Source organism: Felis catus, chromosome A1, assembly GCF_018350175.1.
Source record: "Felis catus isolate Fca126 chromosome A1, F.catus_Fca126_mat1.0, whole genome shotgun sequence".
Taxonomy (NCBI): domain Eukaryota; kingdom Metazoa; phylum Chordata; class Mammalia; order Carnivora; family Felidae; genus Felis; species Felis catus.
The window spans coordinates 227,679,957-227,698,040 of NC_058368.1; the positions used below are offsets into that span (position 1 = coordinate 227,679,957).

Below are 18,084 nucleotides of genomic sequence, written 5' to 3' on the forward strand. Positions count from 1 at the left end.
TGACATACCCAATAAAGGGTCAGTATCCAAAATATATAGAGAACTTAGACAATTCAACACCCAAAACCAAATAATCCAACTAGAAATGGGCAAAAGATATGAACAGACATACAGATGGCTGACAGACACATGAAAAGATACTCAACGTCACGCATCATCAGGGAAATGCAAATCAAAACTACAATGAGATATGACCTCACACAGGTCAGAATGACTAAAATAAAAAACACAAAAAACAGTAAGTGTTGGCAAAGATGTGGAGAAAAAGGAACTCTCTTGCACTACTGGTGGGAATGCAAACTGGTGCAGCTACTGTGGAAAAGAGTATGGAGGTTCCTCAAAAAGTTAAAAATGGGACTGCCCTACGATCCAGTAATTGCAGTACTGGGTTATTTAACAATACAAAAACACTAATTCAAAGGGATATATACACCCGTATGTTTATTGCAGCATTATTTATAATAGCCAAACTATGGAAGCAGCCAAGTGTCCATTGGTAAACAAAGAAGAGGTGGCATATACAATGGAATATTATCCAACCATAAGAATGAAATCTTGCCATTTGCCACAAGATGGATACAGCTACAGAGTAAAATGGTAAGCAAAGAAAGTCAGAGAAAGACAAGTACCATATGATTTCACTCATACATGGAATTAAAGAAACAAAACAAATGAGCAGAGGGAAAAGGGGGGGGGGAGGGGGGGAGGGAGAGAGAAACCAAGAAACAGACTCTTAACTATAGAGAACAAACTGATGGTTACCTGACCACAGGGGTTGGGGGGGGGGGGGGATGGGTGAAACAGGTGAAGGGGATTAAGGAGTGCACTTAGCACGATGAGTGCTAGGTAATGTATAGAATTGTTGAATGACTATATTGTATACCTGAAACTAACATGACACTGTTAACTATACTGGAATTAAAATTTAAAAAAAAATTTTTAAAAAAAGGAGTGGACAGAATTTTAAACTTTTATGTCATCTACCAACCCATCTATCTTCTAAAAATATATAAATCACCAGTTCTCATGGTTAGTACCCTACTTTTAATTACATAAGTACATGAAATCTCTTAAAGGAAACAAGCTGAGGAAGGAAAGGAAGGAGGAAGGAAGGTGGTAGGTAGGTTATTATTCATATAAATAGTCTCGCTTTGGATATTCCCATCAAAGTCCAACCAAACCATCAGTCTGTCAACACTGGCTAATCCTTTTATCTTGCCCATTCTTTGGAAATGAATATAAAATAGTCCAAAGTTACCCCCCCACCCAAATCTTCCTATGTCCAGATCTTAATCTCTGACACTAAAGTAATTATGTATAGCTTAATAACTTATGCCTAGTTATTGAACTATAAAATGCACAAACATACACACATTTGCATGCATGCAACAGACCCTGTCCAGCTAATCCCTGGGCACTTTCCCCTCTGGGACCCTGGCAATGTGGCTGGCAGTGGATAAAAGGAAGTCTCAAGGTGCCTAGGGTTTCCTGGTTCTGCCTGCTCCTGAGTGCATGAGTCCTCAAGGGCTTGATGACCTCTGCTCCCTCCTCACTTCCGATTTGCCCCAGGCCCCTGGGCTCCTGGAGTCTTGTATTATATCTGCTTTGGGGAAAGAGATCCAACCATTCCCCACCTTTTAACTCCCACCATTGAGCTTTCAAGCTCCTTCCAAGCTTGCTTACTAAGATTCCTCTCAAGGTCAAGTCTCTCCAGTGTTCACCATGACAAAAGGTAATGAAAGCTGGCTTTAAACCCACCAGGAAGATCAGCATCAGGCTCTATCTGTCCCCAGCTGGCTCCCGATCCCTAACCAAACACTTACCCTCCAGTACTCCCTAATTCCAATGGAGAAACTCTCAGAAAAGATGGCAATCCTCTAACCATGCTTATCAGGAGCCACAATCAAAACTGGGAGCGTGGGAACATAAACAGAGGAGAATATTAAATAGCTGGGGCTATACAATGATTCTGGTGAGTGGGACAAGAAAAACCGAGCCTCCTGACTTAAATTAATGAGCAAAAGACAATGAGGTTCAGAAACCTTCACTTAAAAGCTAGGTCCACCGTAGGTGATGCCAACCAAGAACTCCTAAGTCAAGCTTCACAATAAGATGGCTTCTCCTGACAGAAGGATAGTAGCCAAAGACCCAAGGCAAACCAGAAAAATAGCTTCTCTGCAGACCTGAAACCTCTTTGTCTTTATGGCATGTCCTGATTTCCCCACCTTGCTGCATTCAAGATCCCCATTTTGCATTCAAGTGGCCAAAATTTTTACTAGAGACCTCACCACATTAGCAGAATTCCCATGTACTTCCTCAGCCACTCCCAAGTTCTCACTATCAAGCAAAGCTCCTGCTCCTTCAAGCAGATCTCCTGGTTAGATCACTTGGTTCCAATATAAGGCCAATCCTCACCCGTTCCAGAATAAATGAACAAACTTTTAACCCCAAAGAATCTTTAATTAGCAAAACTGGGTAATTCCTTAAGTTTCTTCATCTGCCCACTCATTCACTCATTCAACAAATACCAAACTGTATCCCAGACACTTAGGAAACACCAGTGAATAAAATGCAGATCGCTGGCCCATGGACTTTACACTTCTGCTCGCTGGGAGTTCTCCGTGACTTGCTTGGATGTCCACAATAGGACCTACCCTGTCCCTCAACTGGAGTCTCGCTCCCTCCAACTTGCTCACCACACTGCAACCAGGCCGATCTTTCTAACACATGCAGGATCATGTCATCCACCCCCCACTGCCCACAGCATCAAGTTCAAGTGCACAGCACATGGGCCCTTCCTGCTGTGAACTCAGTGAAGCGGGGAGAGCATTAGCTCAACAGGTGGCTGTGAGCAGTAAGAGGGGAAAGACACACAGGTGTCCCTCGCGTAAGCCTCACGGCCACTCACAAGTCACTTCAGGCCCTGGCATCAATTTACAGCAGTCAGCCAAAGTCCACTGCATCCCTTCACTGGCGTCCCACAGCTTACAGAAACAAGTCCCAAGCTGTCATCATGAGGTCACCTTTTCAGCACCTGCCCCTTCTCACACCTCCACACCACTCCACTCCACCCACACCCGGCTGCTCTCTGCACAGGCCATGCCCTTCTACATCTCTGATCTCACTGCAGTTCCCGCTGCCCAACCCTCGGCCTATGGACTTTCTAACCCATCCTTCAAGGATCAGCTCAAACCCCACCTCTCCCGTGAAGACTGTCATGGTACCCAAGCAACGGTTACTCGCATCTCTATTACAGGACTCTTCATCTTCCCTCTATGCCAGACCCTTGACGTTTGAGACAGACATGGACAAAGCTCCCTGGAACCCCCACATCTGCACGAATCATTAAAGCATAGACATTCACCCTTAAAATGCAAGTACAAGGCAGGCAGATAACATGCATGAGGGTGGCTAGCTGCATTTACTCCCCACTCCAGCTAACACTTTCGTAGGCAGGACTCACATTTACGCCTTAGCAAAATTACACCTGACGATAACCAGACACACGACACTAAATCTGAGCATGCTATGATATGATCTATCAGGCTACCAAATGGTCGGCTCTCACTGGACTACGATTCCTCAAGAAAAGGAGCTTCAACCCATCCAACAGTTACCTCTGTATCTCTGAGTGTCACATGTTAGATTAAGATATTTTGAAAAGAAGAATGAAATGTGGATGACCAGAATCCAGAAGAGACTAGATTTGCTTCATCGTTTTCTCAGAATATTCACTAATGGCCCCCCATCAACCTGCAGGGAGTTCTTCCAAGAAATAACTCAGAGGGGGTAATGCTCGCACACAGAAAGGGCTACTGACCACGTGGACGGGGGCAGGCAGTTTTTCAGGAGATGTCTCCACCTCAGGGGCCTCTTTGGGGAGGACAGCCTGCTTCGGGAAAGTTCTGGGCCCATTCACCTCATCCAACTTGTTGGAGTCGCTAAATGGCACCAATCCAAAAGGCAGGCGGGGTGACAGTGAGCAGGACAAGGGGGCTGAGAGCACACCACATCCTTCCACAAGCAACATCCCATTTGAACAAACACAGCAAAAACGACCTTGTTTAGAGCAAACTAAAGCGTACCCGACCCTTAAGAACACTGGTCAGCAGTAACACAACCATCCATCAACCAACCATCCTGAGGGTCACTCTAATGGGAAACGTGAGGCGACAGAATACATGTGTTACTTGATCATCGTGAAATGTGGCCGAGTACTGATTTCATTTTTCATTTAATTTTTAGAGAGAGAGATTGAGAGAGCGTGAGTGGGAGACAGGGGCAGCGGGAAAGGGAAAGAGAGAGAGAGAGAGAGAGAGAGAAAGAGAACCTTAAGCAGGCTCCCCACTCAGTGATGTGGGGCCTGATGTGAGGCTGGATACCCTGGGATCGTGACCTGAGCCAAAATCAAGAGCCAGATGCTCGACCGACTGAGCCACCCAGGTGCCCCTTCTTTTATTTTTAGGTTAATAATGACAAAGGTTTCTCCCTGTCAGCAGCTAGCATGTACATCTGACCTCACCCCAGTCCTCTCCTCCATTCTCTGACTGGACAAGTGGTGGGGGCCAGGCTACGGTAGCTTCACCTCCCCGCACCTCGGCACCTGGGTACCTGAAACACCTTCCATACAGGAATTACCCAATTCCCTTGGCTTATTACAAAAACAGCTAGCCACTAACCCAAAATTATTCATGTTTTAAAGACCAAACTCCCCATGCCCACTGTCCCCCTGCCCTTCCTTGAGAACACGCTGTTGACAGTCTGGTTTCTGTTTCAAATATTTTCCAAACTCTTTCAGAGGGTTGTTTTAGAGGATTGTTTCCATAAAAAGATAGCATCATTCCACACCTATTGTGCAGTTAGCTGCTCTTTTTATCTCTCAGCAGTATTTACAGATGCTTTTTCATCACTCAAAACAACCAGGCAAAAACCACTTGTGGTATCTAACTGGCTTATGCTTTTACGGATTTTGTTTTTCATCTTTACACATTTACCTTCTGCTGACAACGCCTTCTAAAGGACTACTATTTTTTTCCCATTTATTCTCAGCTTACCTCTCCTACTGTTTGCTCAATATAGCAACAATGTCCACGTGTTGTAACTGCTGGAATTTCAGAAACACATTTCTGGTTCTGACATCATACAACTCCTTCCAGGTAAAAGTGCTTGCTTTGCTTAATCTTATCAACTCTACTTCGTGCTCCACAGGTCAAGCCTACACAGCAATTTCCTGTTTGCATAACAAGTCCAGACCATTCCAGATCATTTTATCAAAAGAACGTTTCCCTTAAAGAGCAATTATCTATTTTCTATGGAATGCTAATAGGACCACATATGCCTTATGTGTATTGCAAAACACTTTCCCCTGCTGACATCCAACCCAATCTACTGATGCTGGAGAAAAAAAATCTAGCTTAAAGAACTGGTCTCATAATTATCATAATTACCTTTCTACATAGAAGATTTAATGTTTGCTGTTTTCAGATTCAAGGGCATCAGGTACCTGGTGCTGAATCAGATGGCTACACTCCTCAGCCTCTTCCCAAAGGGGCCTCCCAAATCCCCCACCATAAACCGTCCAGGGGCCTATTCTCAGGTGCCTGGTGCCCCACGGAGCCACCAGAGCTGGGGATGACGCGGGAGGGAGAGCCCCTGGGGCTGCTTCAGGGAAGGTATGTTGGTCCATGGATGGGTAACGAATACGTGATCCAAGGGACAGAGAGGTGAGTGGGGAAAATCCTTTAATGATTACATTTAAACTATTAACATTTCACGGTAGGTGAATGTTTTTAAACAATTAGGAGAAGCTAATATTTATGCTTTGACCACAGCACCTCAGTTCGCACAAATAAGTCCCTGACATTGACTCCTCCCTATTCACTCCTTGCTCTAAATTCTTTCCCTGGCAATTATCCTCTTTGATTAAAATAACACTGGCAAGAAGCATGAATAACATCAAAGTGATCGTTTCTGAGACTTGGTATATGCAATCTTCAGGGAACTCAAAACCCACAAGTGGAATCAAAGCGTTGTATGTGAAAATTTTCAATTACAGAGCAATTGAAAGTATTCTGAACTCACCAGACTCACATGACATGAAGAACGATGGTCAATAAAACATGGAGAATCTACGTGTTCATGAGAACACAGCACGACTTTCCACCACCTCAGCCCACTGGCCTTCGGAAGACGCTTGGGAAGAGTGAAATCTGAGCCTGTACGTGTCTGAGCAACGCTCCCGGGGGCCCAGGGAAGAGAGGGAGGTTTTGCTCCAGACCCATCGCTGTGGCATCACACCAACTCCACTGAATGCCACAGGCTTCCTCGCGTGCCTCCGAAGTCCTCACCCCCCGTGTCCACACCTCATCCACACCCTGGCTTCCCTCGGTTTTAGGGCAAGGACACAGCGTTTATCTTGTTCATCTCTAAAGCTGTATCATATTTTATATGCTACCACAGCTTTAACTCTCAAAACCCTGGAAGCAGCACGATCCTCTTTACTCCACAACAACGGCACAACCAGTGTGGGGACTAGACTTACTGTTATTTTTGTAACAATAACAACAAAAAAGGTGAAAACTGCTTAGAAATTAACAGTCCTAAAACTCCACTTTCCCTCAACTAGACAACTATTTATTGAGCACATACTGTGTACCTTGGAGCGCACCATCTACCAAGCGGGAAGAGAGGCACCGTTAGCTTTCTGCCTAGGTCATCAGGGAGCGGACAAATCCTCAACCGTGCCGGCATCCGGGTGTAAGCGCCACCGGCATTATTCTCACAAGTAAAAGGAACTGGAAATGACCTGTTTCGAGAACACCAGTGGGAGTCTCCAGCCGAGGCCCCGCCCCACCTCGCACGTTCTGCGGAAGTCAGACGGTGGCTGGCAGAAGCCGGAGCTAGCCTTCTCAAAACCACGGCCGCTCGTGGAGAGAAAAGCGGCCGTGTGCGTGTGTGCGCACGCGCGTGTGCACCCTTTTCCTTCCACCTCCCGTCTGTAGCGGCTCGGCACCCTGTCAGCACGGACACGCCCAGTAGGACGTGCGCTCGCGGGGACTCCCCCACGTGTCCCCCCACGCGGAAGAGCATGACCTGAAACTGACCTGCTGCACGTCCTGCTGGAAGACACAGAGCTGCAGCCGCTGGTGCAGCCGGACCTTGCGGTGCTGCCAGATGTTTTCGAGCTGCCGCTGGTGGTGCAGCACCTCGTGGATGACGTCGAGGACGTGGTGCACCGCCTTGGAGTAGTTGGCGGAGGCCGTCAGGGAGTCGGAGCTGCCGGGAGTCAGCGGCCGCTGGAGCTTGTCGAGGAGCGACTTCCCGTCCTGGCTCACCTGCCCACGAAACACACGGGCGATTATCCGAGGTTCGCGGCTTTCCCCAGGCCGCGAGCCCAGCCCCGTCCCGCGTGCGGGTGCGGACACCCTCGCGTACACTCACACGCAAAGGTAGACCGTCGTGTTACTCACTGGCATGTTTTGTACAGAACAAAATAAAATTTAAAGTAAATCCATCAGTCCTGCAACGATGATGCTGCAGGACCAAACGTGGTAGAACACGGACTTAACATAAAAGAATGGTCATTTTCATACAACATTCTAGGAGATGCCATTCTTGATGAATAAACATAGTATTTTGCCTTAAATGGTATAAGTCAGTTGATGTAAATTGCATTGCTGGGTTATCTCGAAATTAAAATTTTAAATTAGTATTTTTCTCTTGAGAGGTTATGTTAGAATTAAACAATCACAGTCGAGCAAAGTTTTAACACAGAATCTTGAAACTTCAGTTAAAAAGATTTATCCATAATCTAGCCCTTGGCAAAAAATATGTACTTAAACTTTCTGACGTAGCTGGATAGCAATTTTACTTCACAGAATAAAACTTTTATTTTTTTTTTAATTTTTTTTTAACGTTTATTCATTTTTGAGACAGAGAGAGACAGAGCATGAATGGGGGAAGGTCAGAGAGAGAGGGAGACACAGAATCTGAAACAGGGTCCAGGCTCTGAGCTATCAGCACAGAGCCCGACGCGGGGCTCCAACTCACGGACCGTGAGATCATGACCTGAGCCGAAGTCGGACGCCCAACCGACTGAGCCACCCAGGCGCTCCCAGAATAAAACTTTTAAAATGCTGTTTTTATTTGATTCATGAGCTTAAAAGATATTTTAATTAAAATGCTATTTTTAAAAGGGATTTCAATGTTATTTCTATATTATGGCAGCTAACTACCAAATTACAATTAAGTGAAAGCATTCAGACAAACCAAGGAAATAAGCAAAGATAAAAGTGGAATGTGGAAAGAAAAGCACTATGTATTTTTCAAATTTAAGTGGTTCTTAAGACTTATGAATGACTATGTCAGATGTGGTAGAAAAAATATGAGATCAGACAGTAAGAAGGACGCGCGGCACACAAAGTAACAAGGCTGTGATTCAGGGGGTTTTTCACGTAAGTCCTCATCAGCATGGTCTCTCTGCTCAGATATTTCTGAATCTGAAAGCCTCAATGGTTTCTACTAGGAGAAGCAGCAGACCAGAGCTTTGTTAACAGATACAAGCAGGGTTCAAAGGAGGAGGTAGATGGGACAGACCCACACAGGAAGCTCCTGGCCACCCAGAACAGGTGGCCAGCATGAGGCCTATGAATTTCCTTTCATCCGCTTACAAGTTGTGCTGGAATGGAAACGTGTTTGATTTCTAAGACCTGATTTTGAGACCTCGGTTGGAGGTGCTGACTATTCCTCATGAAGGCGGGTTGTCAGCCTTCATAGAGTGAAACTGATCTAACGTATCAAGATAGCAAAAACCAGTCAACGAGACATAACCAAAGATGACAGGTAAAAAAGAACCAACTAAACCACTTAGTATCAGGCACACGTAAAAACAAAAACTGGTAATGTAAGTCTTCTAAAAACAGGCCTTTGTCCCCAGCCCCAGGAGTCACTAAAACTTGCATGGACATTTTTGATACAATGACTTTGGAGAGGGAGGCATCATGATGGATTTCGAGGAAGGGACTCATTGTGAAGGATCCAAAGAGGCAGGATGTCACGTCTAAATGAAGACCTGTCCCACTCATTATCGGGGCTAGGCCCCATTTAACATATACTCATGAAGGTTCTTTCTTCTCCTTCTTCTTTCTTCTCTTCCTCCTCCTCCTCCTCTCCCTCCCCCTCCTCCTCCTTCTCCTTCTTCTTCTTCTTTTTTGGACCACTCTAACATACACTGATTTTTCCAGGAATGCAATTACCATGTTAATCAAAACAAATCTCGTTAATAGGCAGTGCTTGGTTTTCTTTGGAACTTTATAAAAGCCACTTACCATTCCAAAGTTATAGCGCGATAATGCCAATATTGTAGTTACCAGTATAACATGTGTCCAGTCTGCATTTGCTATATTCACAACAGTTTTTTATCTATGGCCAGCATAGATAACAATCTGAATATCTAATTTCTTCTTCTATTGTGCATGTACTTAGGCATTTATAGACTAAAAGACATTTTATTACAAATTACCTTTGTCTCTAATTGATATTGTAGCATATATGTGATTTATATAACACACACACATAAATCTTATTTGAAGATAGATTATTCACACATTTTATTCCAGCTGGCATCAGAAGATGTTTTGCTAATCTTTGGGGGTGCAGCTTCTCTTAGGACTGAAAATCAGTACCTCAAAAGTCACATTTCACATTCTACAGAGGCCAGCAAGAATTCCTTATACGTATTTCCTCTAAGTTTTACCCCTTATAATTAACATAAGTCAAGAAACATACAGAGCATATGATCTGGTATGACATGTTTTAGAAAGATCTAGATCAGAGGCATGGCAGAAACTGATAGCTGCCTCCTCGAAGTCCAATGGCCCCTCCTTGACAGCCAATCCCCAATAGTCAGGAATGGCCAAACCCCAGCTATAACACTGCACTTCCCAGCCTTGCCTACAAATAGGAGTGGCTAATATACAGAAGTAAAAACCATTGAGGGGGCTTCGAGGAAAGAAAGATATTTAGGAGGTGAAGTGTGCTCATTCTTCTTTGCCTCTTTTTCCTCCCTGCTGCCAAGAACTTGGTGGAGATGGCTGGAGCTGCAGCACCTATTACTAACCTTGAGGGAGGCTTAAGGACAGCAGCCCACCTGCTAAGAGAGGCAAAAGAAAAAGACAAAAGGATCCAGAGATCTCGTACCAACAGAGCTACTGCACCAGCCTTGGAATGCCAGCCCTGGGACTTCTACAGGGGCAGAAAGCAAACTTCTTATCTTAAGCTGTTGTTCTGGATCATACACTAGAAATACAAAATGACAAATGGATTCTCAGCCTTCACCAAGTGTCCACAGGCATTCATGTGACACCATTAATATTCCACTACTGTGAATAAATAAATCATCTGAGCAAGAATATTCCAAAGAATCAGTGTTTCCTCAGGTGTCTTTGCGATGTTTACCAGAGCTCCAGAGCAGGTATTACCGGGCTTCCTCAGGATGGAGGGGTGGTGGGAGACGGAGGAGTACATACCCAAAACAGGAACACACAAATACCTTAACAGAAGACTACTTATTACGCAAAACTCCGCCTTCTGGGAATCCCTAAGCAGGGATTAAAGTGTCCGCGTCAGGGCCACTGCTGGCACAGCCAGTGGTGGAGACAGAAGCGGCAGAAAGCTTCTAGGCAAGAAAACACCTCTTATCCCCACCAAGACCAGAGAGCGCTCCAGTCCAACACAAGCTCTACATAGCATTCCTCCGACACACCTTCCAGAGACAATTCTATTTCATTTCAGTGGAGCGTTTATTCATTTTTCAGTTTGAAAGACATTATTCAAGCACATAAAGGACTCCATCTCTATTTCAGTGACTTCTGGCAAAATGTCTGTCTTCATGAGTATGGTAGTATTACGCAGGGAAAAATACGCCAGAATTTTATGAAGCTGCTATTCTACTGCATAGAAATAAAGGCTTGTAAATGGTACAGAATAACCAGAAGAGAAGTAACAACACACTGAAGACTATATTGCTGCCCAAAAAATCCTACATGGTTTAAGGACTGAAACAAGCAACTACATTCATGGTATGTCGTACAGTTCCAGACTTCCTACCACAGAACCAGGTGAGTCAATGTGCTATAGGTTTGGTTTAAAAAGGTTTTTCTAGCTTTCACGCAAACCCCATCCCACAAAGGGACAACACCACAAGAAAGAAAATCAACCTTTATTATCAAAACGCAGGATTTCTCTCCTGTAGATTTTTGAACAAATCAAACTGGCTCATTTTTTTTCAGGTTCTGCTCTTTTTCTTGGAATACAGCACTCAGGGATTTGACAGGTAGCAGAAGATATAGTAATGTGCCTTAAGTGTATGAACTAATATGCTCTAATAACTAAATGAGTTAAGAAAAATGAAAAGTCTTAACTGTTTAAAATCTAGAATAATGGTCTGGTTCTTGGATATTTACTTTTAATCAAACTACACATTAGATTTCTAAGACTGGTAAGATCTGGATTTCTGTGTGCCACCCTAAAAAAGTTTCCACCAAACCTCACAGAGACCAGCCTATTCTTATCTCTGATACTTGGAGCTCTGATTTCCCATGAATCAGATTAGAGCAAAGGGTCACCAGCGGAATCTTCTTCACGTGCCCAAAGTAAGAATACTGTTCTGATCTAAGGAAAAGGAACAGTACCCACTGATTATTGCTTATGGTTGCAAAAACCACCACCACTCAAAGACCACCTATGACCTACAATATGTCAATAGGTCCAAATGTGGGATTGTAGATCTAGAAAGAAGTGCTAGGAAGTGTTGTTCCCCAGGAATAACCCAATTAAGCAAAATACGCAATATATAAAGGCATGATCAGAAAGGACTACACTTAGCAGGTCACGAAGAAGGGAGGTCCTTCTTCAAAACTTTCATGAAACAAGCTGCACCATTTGCATCAACTCAAAGCAACACGAGTTGTTTTGATTGGCTCTGCAGGGCCTGGCCTGCCGTGGCCAGCCCAGAGCACACCTCCATGCTAAGCCTGGGAACGGCTTCACAGCCACCACTTTCCTCTCCAACTCTGGCAGAAATGGTTCTGAAATCAAAGTTCTGATGAAACAGGAAAGAGCGACCATGGGTCAGCGTGTCATGTAGCTGTGGCTGATGTCCCTCGAGCAAACAGGAACACTTCCTTTCTGAGTCAGGAGGTTACACCTGTCTTAGGATGGCTACACTACCAAGAACAGAGGCCAATGGCTTTCTGAAGGTCCTGTACTGGCAGTGGCATTTTCCCAGGGGTCAGGAAGGCCACCTGATAAAGGGCAACATTCTTGCCTTCAGATTACTTGGCTCCCCTCTGATGCTGGTCCTTCTCCAGACAAAGTTCTTAGGATATTCCTCTAAAAGCAGGTTTCTAGTTCTTTCAACTTTTAGGTTTCTTACTCAAAACTAGGTCATTCTAACCATGTTTGATTCTGTGATATGTCTACATAGGATTATCAGGAAGGAAACACCAAAATAAGATGAAAACAGGAGGGGCGCCTGGGTGGCTCAGTCTGTTAAGCGTCCGACTCTTGACTTGGGCTCAGGCCACGATCTCACAGTTCAGGGGTTCCAGCCGCACTGGGCTCCGTGCTGACAGCTCGAAGCCTGCTTGGGATTCTCTCTCTCTGCCCCTCTCCAGCTCGCTCTCGTGAGCTCTCTCGCTCTCAAAATAAATAAATAAGCGTTAAAAAGAAAGCTAAAAACAGGAAACCACTGGAGCAGCCCAGCTAGTGGAGTCAGATCTGTGCACAGAACACGGACGTCCCGCAGCTTCCCCTCGAGCCCGACACTTTCCACTCCTCTGTTTCAAGCCCTTGCAAGGCTTCAAGTCTGGGGGTCAGCAGGGACTGCCGTAAGGTCTGTCACCTCTGACGCGGTGCCAAGCGCTGACTCCACCACCCTGCGTACCAACAGCGGTGCCGCGATACCCTAATGAGGCTTTGCAACAACCCCCTCGCCGAAGTTTCCACACAGCAAGATCGCCGTGCTTCCACACGCGGCACAGACGCGGGGTTTTAGTACGTTTACTATCAAGGTGACTCATCGGGCTGTTCTGTTGTTTCTCACACGCTGTTAACACTAATCATGCCGTCACCCACGTATATGGTGCCTTAAAAAAGGAGGTCGACCAGCTTCACAGGCAGCAAACCAGTCATTTCCAGGAGGCCCCGCTGAAGCCAGCACATCTGCTAACCTGGGACGCTGATGAGGAAGCGAAATCCTGAAGTCACAGCTGATCGGCGCAAAGCCCACGGGCCGTTTCCCTTCCTCCTGCCCGAGGAATCCCTGCCCACGGCTGCGGCAAAGACCTTCCGCACGTGCACGGGCACTCACTCCACACTCTTATGTCACAACTCAAACAGTGTTTAGGTTTGCGTGATGGCACGGGCATGCGGAGATAAAAGTCATCTGTATGATTTTAGTTTGCGGGGAAAGTGGTTGATGAGTTTACTTGCTTAAACACGAGATGTGAAAAATGAGGATTATATATGCTGTTTCTAAAACTCCAGCGTACCCCAGATGTTTAGATTGCTTCACTCTGCTGTGATCAACTACCACACACAAGATTCGCCCCGAACCCGGCAAGCTGAAACCAGTGCATGTTCATGAGGCACATGCACGCTGCTCCTGCGAAATCACAAACAGAAATGCCACGGGACAGGTCTCATTAAAACACTGAAAAGCAGGGTGTTCGTGTCTTGGAAAAAAAAGTGCTGGGAAGATTTCCCGCAGCAAGCTTGTGACATCAGAGACTAGAAGCTGCAGACACTGTTTGAAAAAAAGACTATGTGAGGGAGGAGGGAAAGTGAAAGGAAGAGACAAAGGAGGAGTCCTGTTCTCACGTCCCCAACTCCTCAAGGACCCGGCACCAAGGCGGGGGTTCACGTACATCCCCGGGAGGAGTGCCTACTGGGCAGACCCGCAACTCTTTAAACAGGGCAAGGGCCGGCTCCCGGCGTGTGGTCGGTGAAGCCTCTGCATCAGAGTCACCGGATCGGTAAGGAAAGCCATTAAATATGGATGGAGATTCACACTCTCTAGAGGTGGGATATGAGAAGCTGTACTTCAACCAGCACACTTGAGTTAGAAAACCACTCATTTAGGAAAGGAAGAGTCCCTTTAGAATCAAAAGCATTCTGGGGAGCCTGGGTGGCTCAGCTGGTTAAGCATCCGACTCTTGGTTTCGGTTCAGGTCATAGTCTCACAGTTCATGAGTTCGAGTTCCACATCAGGCCCAGCGCTTAAAGGGTGGAGCTTGCTTCAGATTCTCTCCCTCTCTCTCTCTGCCCCCCCTCCCCCCCCGCTCCTCCACTCTCTCTCTCAAGATAAATAAACTTAAAAAAAAAAAAAAAAATCAAAAGCATCCCTTCCCAGGGCACCTAGGTAGCTCAGTCGGTTGGGCTTCAGCTCAGGTCATGTTCTCATTATCTGTGGGTCTGAGCCCTGCATCGGGCTGTGCACTGACAATGCGGAGCCTGCTTGGGGTTTTCTCTCTCCCTCTCTCTCTGCCCCTCCCTCGCTTCTGCTTGCTCCCAAAATAATGCTAAGTGAAATAAGTCAGTCAGAGAAAGACAGATACCATAGTTTCAGTCATATGTGGATCTTGAGAAACTTAACAGAAAACCATGAGGGAGGGGAAGGGGGTAAAAAGTTACAGAAAGAGAGAGAGAGAGAGAAGCAAATCATAAGAGACTTTTAAATACTGAGAACAAACTGAAGATTGATGGGGGGTGGAAGGGAGGGGAAAGTCGGTGATGGGCATTGAGGAGGGCATTTGTTGGGATGAGCACTGGGTGTTGTATGGAAACCAATTTGACCATAAATTATGGTAAAAAAAAAAAAAGGCATTCCTTCCCTTCCCATCTTCCTTCTCCTCCCCTCCCCCCCTCCTCCCCTCCCTCCCTCTCCCCTTCTCCCCTCTCCTCTCCCCTCCTCCCCTCCCCTCCAGCCATGGAGAAAATGGTGCCCAGGGTCTGAGGCAGTGCAGGCTGGGCACACCGATGCAGGGGTCCCCTGCCAGGCTTTCTGGGTGGGAGGGGGAGAAGCACACAGAGAAGCCAGACAAACTGGCTGGGAGACTGAGCAGACTGAGAAAATACACTAACTGAACAAAAAGTTAATAGATCTGAGGGCAACAGGAGCCAGGTATCTTGTCTGAGAAGGAGTTTACAAACACAGAAAGGAACAGGCTAGAAAGAAGCCTGATGGGTTGGATTAGAAAGAGAAGCACCGGTACGAACACATGGGCCTTTAAAACGGACACGGGCCCAGGGCAACAGACCAACAGTTTGAGGGGTGTGTGGACCGTGGGAGCAAGCACAGGGGGGTGGGTCCACAACTGCAAAGGGAGGGCCTCGAAGCACAGACACCCCACAAGCAAGCAAGCACTCTTGAGTGCCCCCATCTTGGTTTCTAAATACCACACCACACAAGTAACTGGCACTCCTCAGTGGGATGGCAGATCCCGGGATGAGGCGGGAAAGTACAAAAGGAGCCTGGGAACATTACACCAGAAAGTAAGGGAGTGCTCAGATAATAACAACATAAAAAAAAAAAACAAAAAACAATAAATAAAATAAAATAAGATAAAATAAAATAAAATAAATTAAAACAAAAACGAAAACATCACACACATAAAGGGGCTCCTGCTGGCTAAATGTGGACAATTGAAGCATCAAAATAGAGTATCAGATTATAACCTGCTGAATATAAGATATCATAAATTCATACTGGAATAATAAATAGACACATAGGGAAGAAAGAAAGTTCTTTCTCACAGTAGATCACCTAATAAATACAGAAGGAATACCGGCCACCAGACAGCCATCACAGTGGGAGGTGACAGGGGCAAGAGTCACCAGCGGATGACAAGGCCATGAAAAGTCTCATGAGAAACACAGATGTGTGTCTCCCACAATATGCTTCTCAAAAACAAGTATTTTTTAATCCTGACTTTTCACTGGAGAAACCTTGCAGACACCAATCTCACCGAGTGGTCAAGGTTAACATCACCAACAGCAAGAGGGGTCAGCATCCCGTGACCCTGCCGTGACACTCGGCTTTTGTCAGCACAGGAGGAAAACTAGAAGGATGGGCAAGAGGTTGAGGCTCATCCTAGAGAACGAAGGGGCCACATTCTCTAACACTGTCACCAAGACTAAAGAAAGTTCCACTGTGATTGACGGAAACCAATGAGAGGTGTTCACTAAACGTAACTTGTGTTGCTGCACAGCGTCCTGGACCAGAGGTAGTGGGAACGTGGGAAATACGAACAGGTCTGTGGGTAGGACGGTGTCTTGTATCACAGCTGATTTACTGTCTGCACAGAGAGGTGGGGGAAGGGGGCTACACAGCAAATGTGGTCAAATGTTAAAAACTAGGAAATCAGGGTTAAAGGAATGTGGGAGCTCTTTATAGGATTCTAACACTTTTCTGTAGCCTGAAACCATTTCAGACTTTAATTAAGAAGGCAAAAATAAAAGTTTATTCTGTTCTATTGAAAGTCTTTTGTATTGATTTCACTGTGAAGTTACTGTTTCCTTGAGTTTACAGCATAGTTGCACACAGGCTTTTATGCTAAAAATTGTGGTTTAAGCCCTCAATCTTTTTAACTATTTAAAACTTGCCATCCAACTTTTTAAAACTTTTAGTACCAACATAAAACCTAATAAAACTGCACCAATAGGTAAACATAAGTCCCCATGTCAAAATGCCCAATTTTTATAGATGGAAGTGGTGAGAGAATGATGTACTTTGCTGGAAGTGCCAAGGGCAACAGGCAGACTGAACGGCCAGCGAGGCGAGAGCAAGACAGCAGTCAGGTCAGGCCGACTCTGAGGGAAGTCGTGTAGGCAAGGGCTGTAGTCCCACTGCAGCCGATCGCCTGGTGAGCGAGCTATTCGCCCTGCCCCCCGCGGCTCTGGAAGCTACCACAGCAGTCAGAAAGCAGCTCCTGAGAAAGTCATGAGTAAGCGGATGAGCGAAGGCCCAGTCACACGGCGGCAACAGAGCCGCCCACTTTCTGTGTTACAGGTGGAAATCAGACAATGCCTAGAGACGGTACACCAGGGAGCAAGAAGTTAATGTTTTCTGGAACTCACAGAATCCTCATGAACCCGTGTGATGAAAAAATTAGATTTGTTCCATTTTCACTTTTACTATTAAAAAGGCTACTGCTAGTATTTATATAGCTGCTAATAAATTAGATAACCTTATTAGCTCAAATGCACTGGGTGCAAAATTAAGAAGAATACAGAATTGACTTTTTCAAAACTCCATGGACAAAATAAAACAGTGCTAAAAGAAAGGTGGCGGGGGATCTCGTTGGACAAAAAGGTAGAGAAATAAATGTGTAGATCTCAACCTCCACAACATCCTGAGGTAAGTAACACAGGCATCGCGCGTCTGTTCAATGCACCCAAGGACACTAAGGGCTCAGGAGAACGGCCCAAGGACAGGACAGTAGCACCTGCGGGGTGAAGCAGGGAGTGCCGTGCCGAAAAATGAATGGCCCCTTTCTTCCCTAGGATTGTGACAAGGTGGTGGAGTTCTGATCCAGGAAGAGGTGTCCACCCTGTGCCCTGCCCCCCACCCCCACCCCGCCGTGGGCTCTGCAGCCTGGCTGACTCCAGTGTCCCGGGGATCCTTCATCTCAGCACACGTGACGTAGATGCTCATGATGAAGAAGACGGGGCAAAGCTTGCTGAACGCAGGCACGCAACCCCGCTTCCCTCCAGGAATTCATCCAGTGTAGGAAAGGCAGACTGGTGTGACAGGCCCGAAGACCACGGCTCGCCCGCGAGGGCGCCACACCTCAAGCTCTCCACACTTACGGCGCCTCCCACGTGAGACAACACAGGGGCAGCAGAGCAGTGGCCGGGACAAGGAGCTGCTCTGTCCCCTACAGCTGCTGACCTGGCACAAGTCACCTGATCTCTGGGCCTCAGCATCCTCGTCAGTAACAGCACGGCCAATAAGGACGCACGCCCCAGAGTTGTGAACATTAAGTAAATGATTACATAAAGTCCTCACAAAAAAACCTGGCCCAG

At 46.0% G+C, this 18,084-nt stretch overlaps 1 protein-coding gene across 8 annotated transcripts in view; it reads right to left on the reverse strand.

Annotated features, from left to right (window-relative positions):
• Nucleotides 1-18,084, reverse strand: part of TRIO (trio Rho guanine nucleotide exchange factor) — a 354,620-nt gene that overhangs the window by 180,678 nt on the left and 155,858 nt on the right. For 7 of the 8 annotated variants that reach the window (XM_023239465.2, XM_045038713.1, XM_045038715.1 and 4 more), the window contains exon 9: nt 7,104-7,334. In XM_023239465.2, the coding sequence (XP_023095233.2) occupies nt 7,104-7,334 (231 nt within the window). Of the gene's footprint in view, nt 1-6,655; nt 6,790-7,103; nt 7,335-18,084 lie in introns of those variants that run through there. The other variant, XM_045038718.1, reaches the window with a different exon arrangement.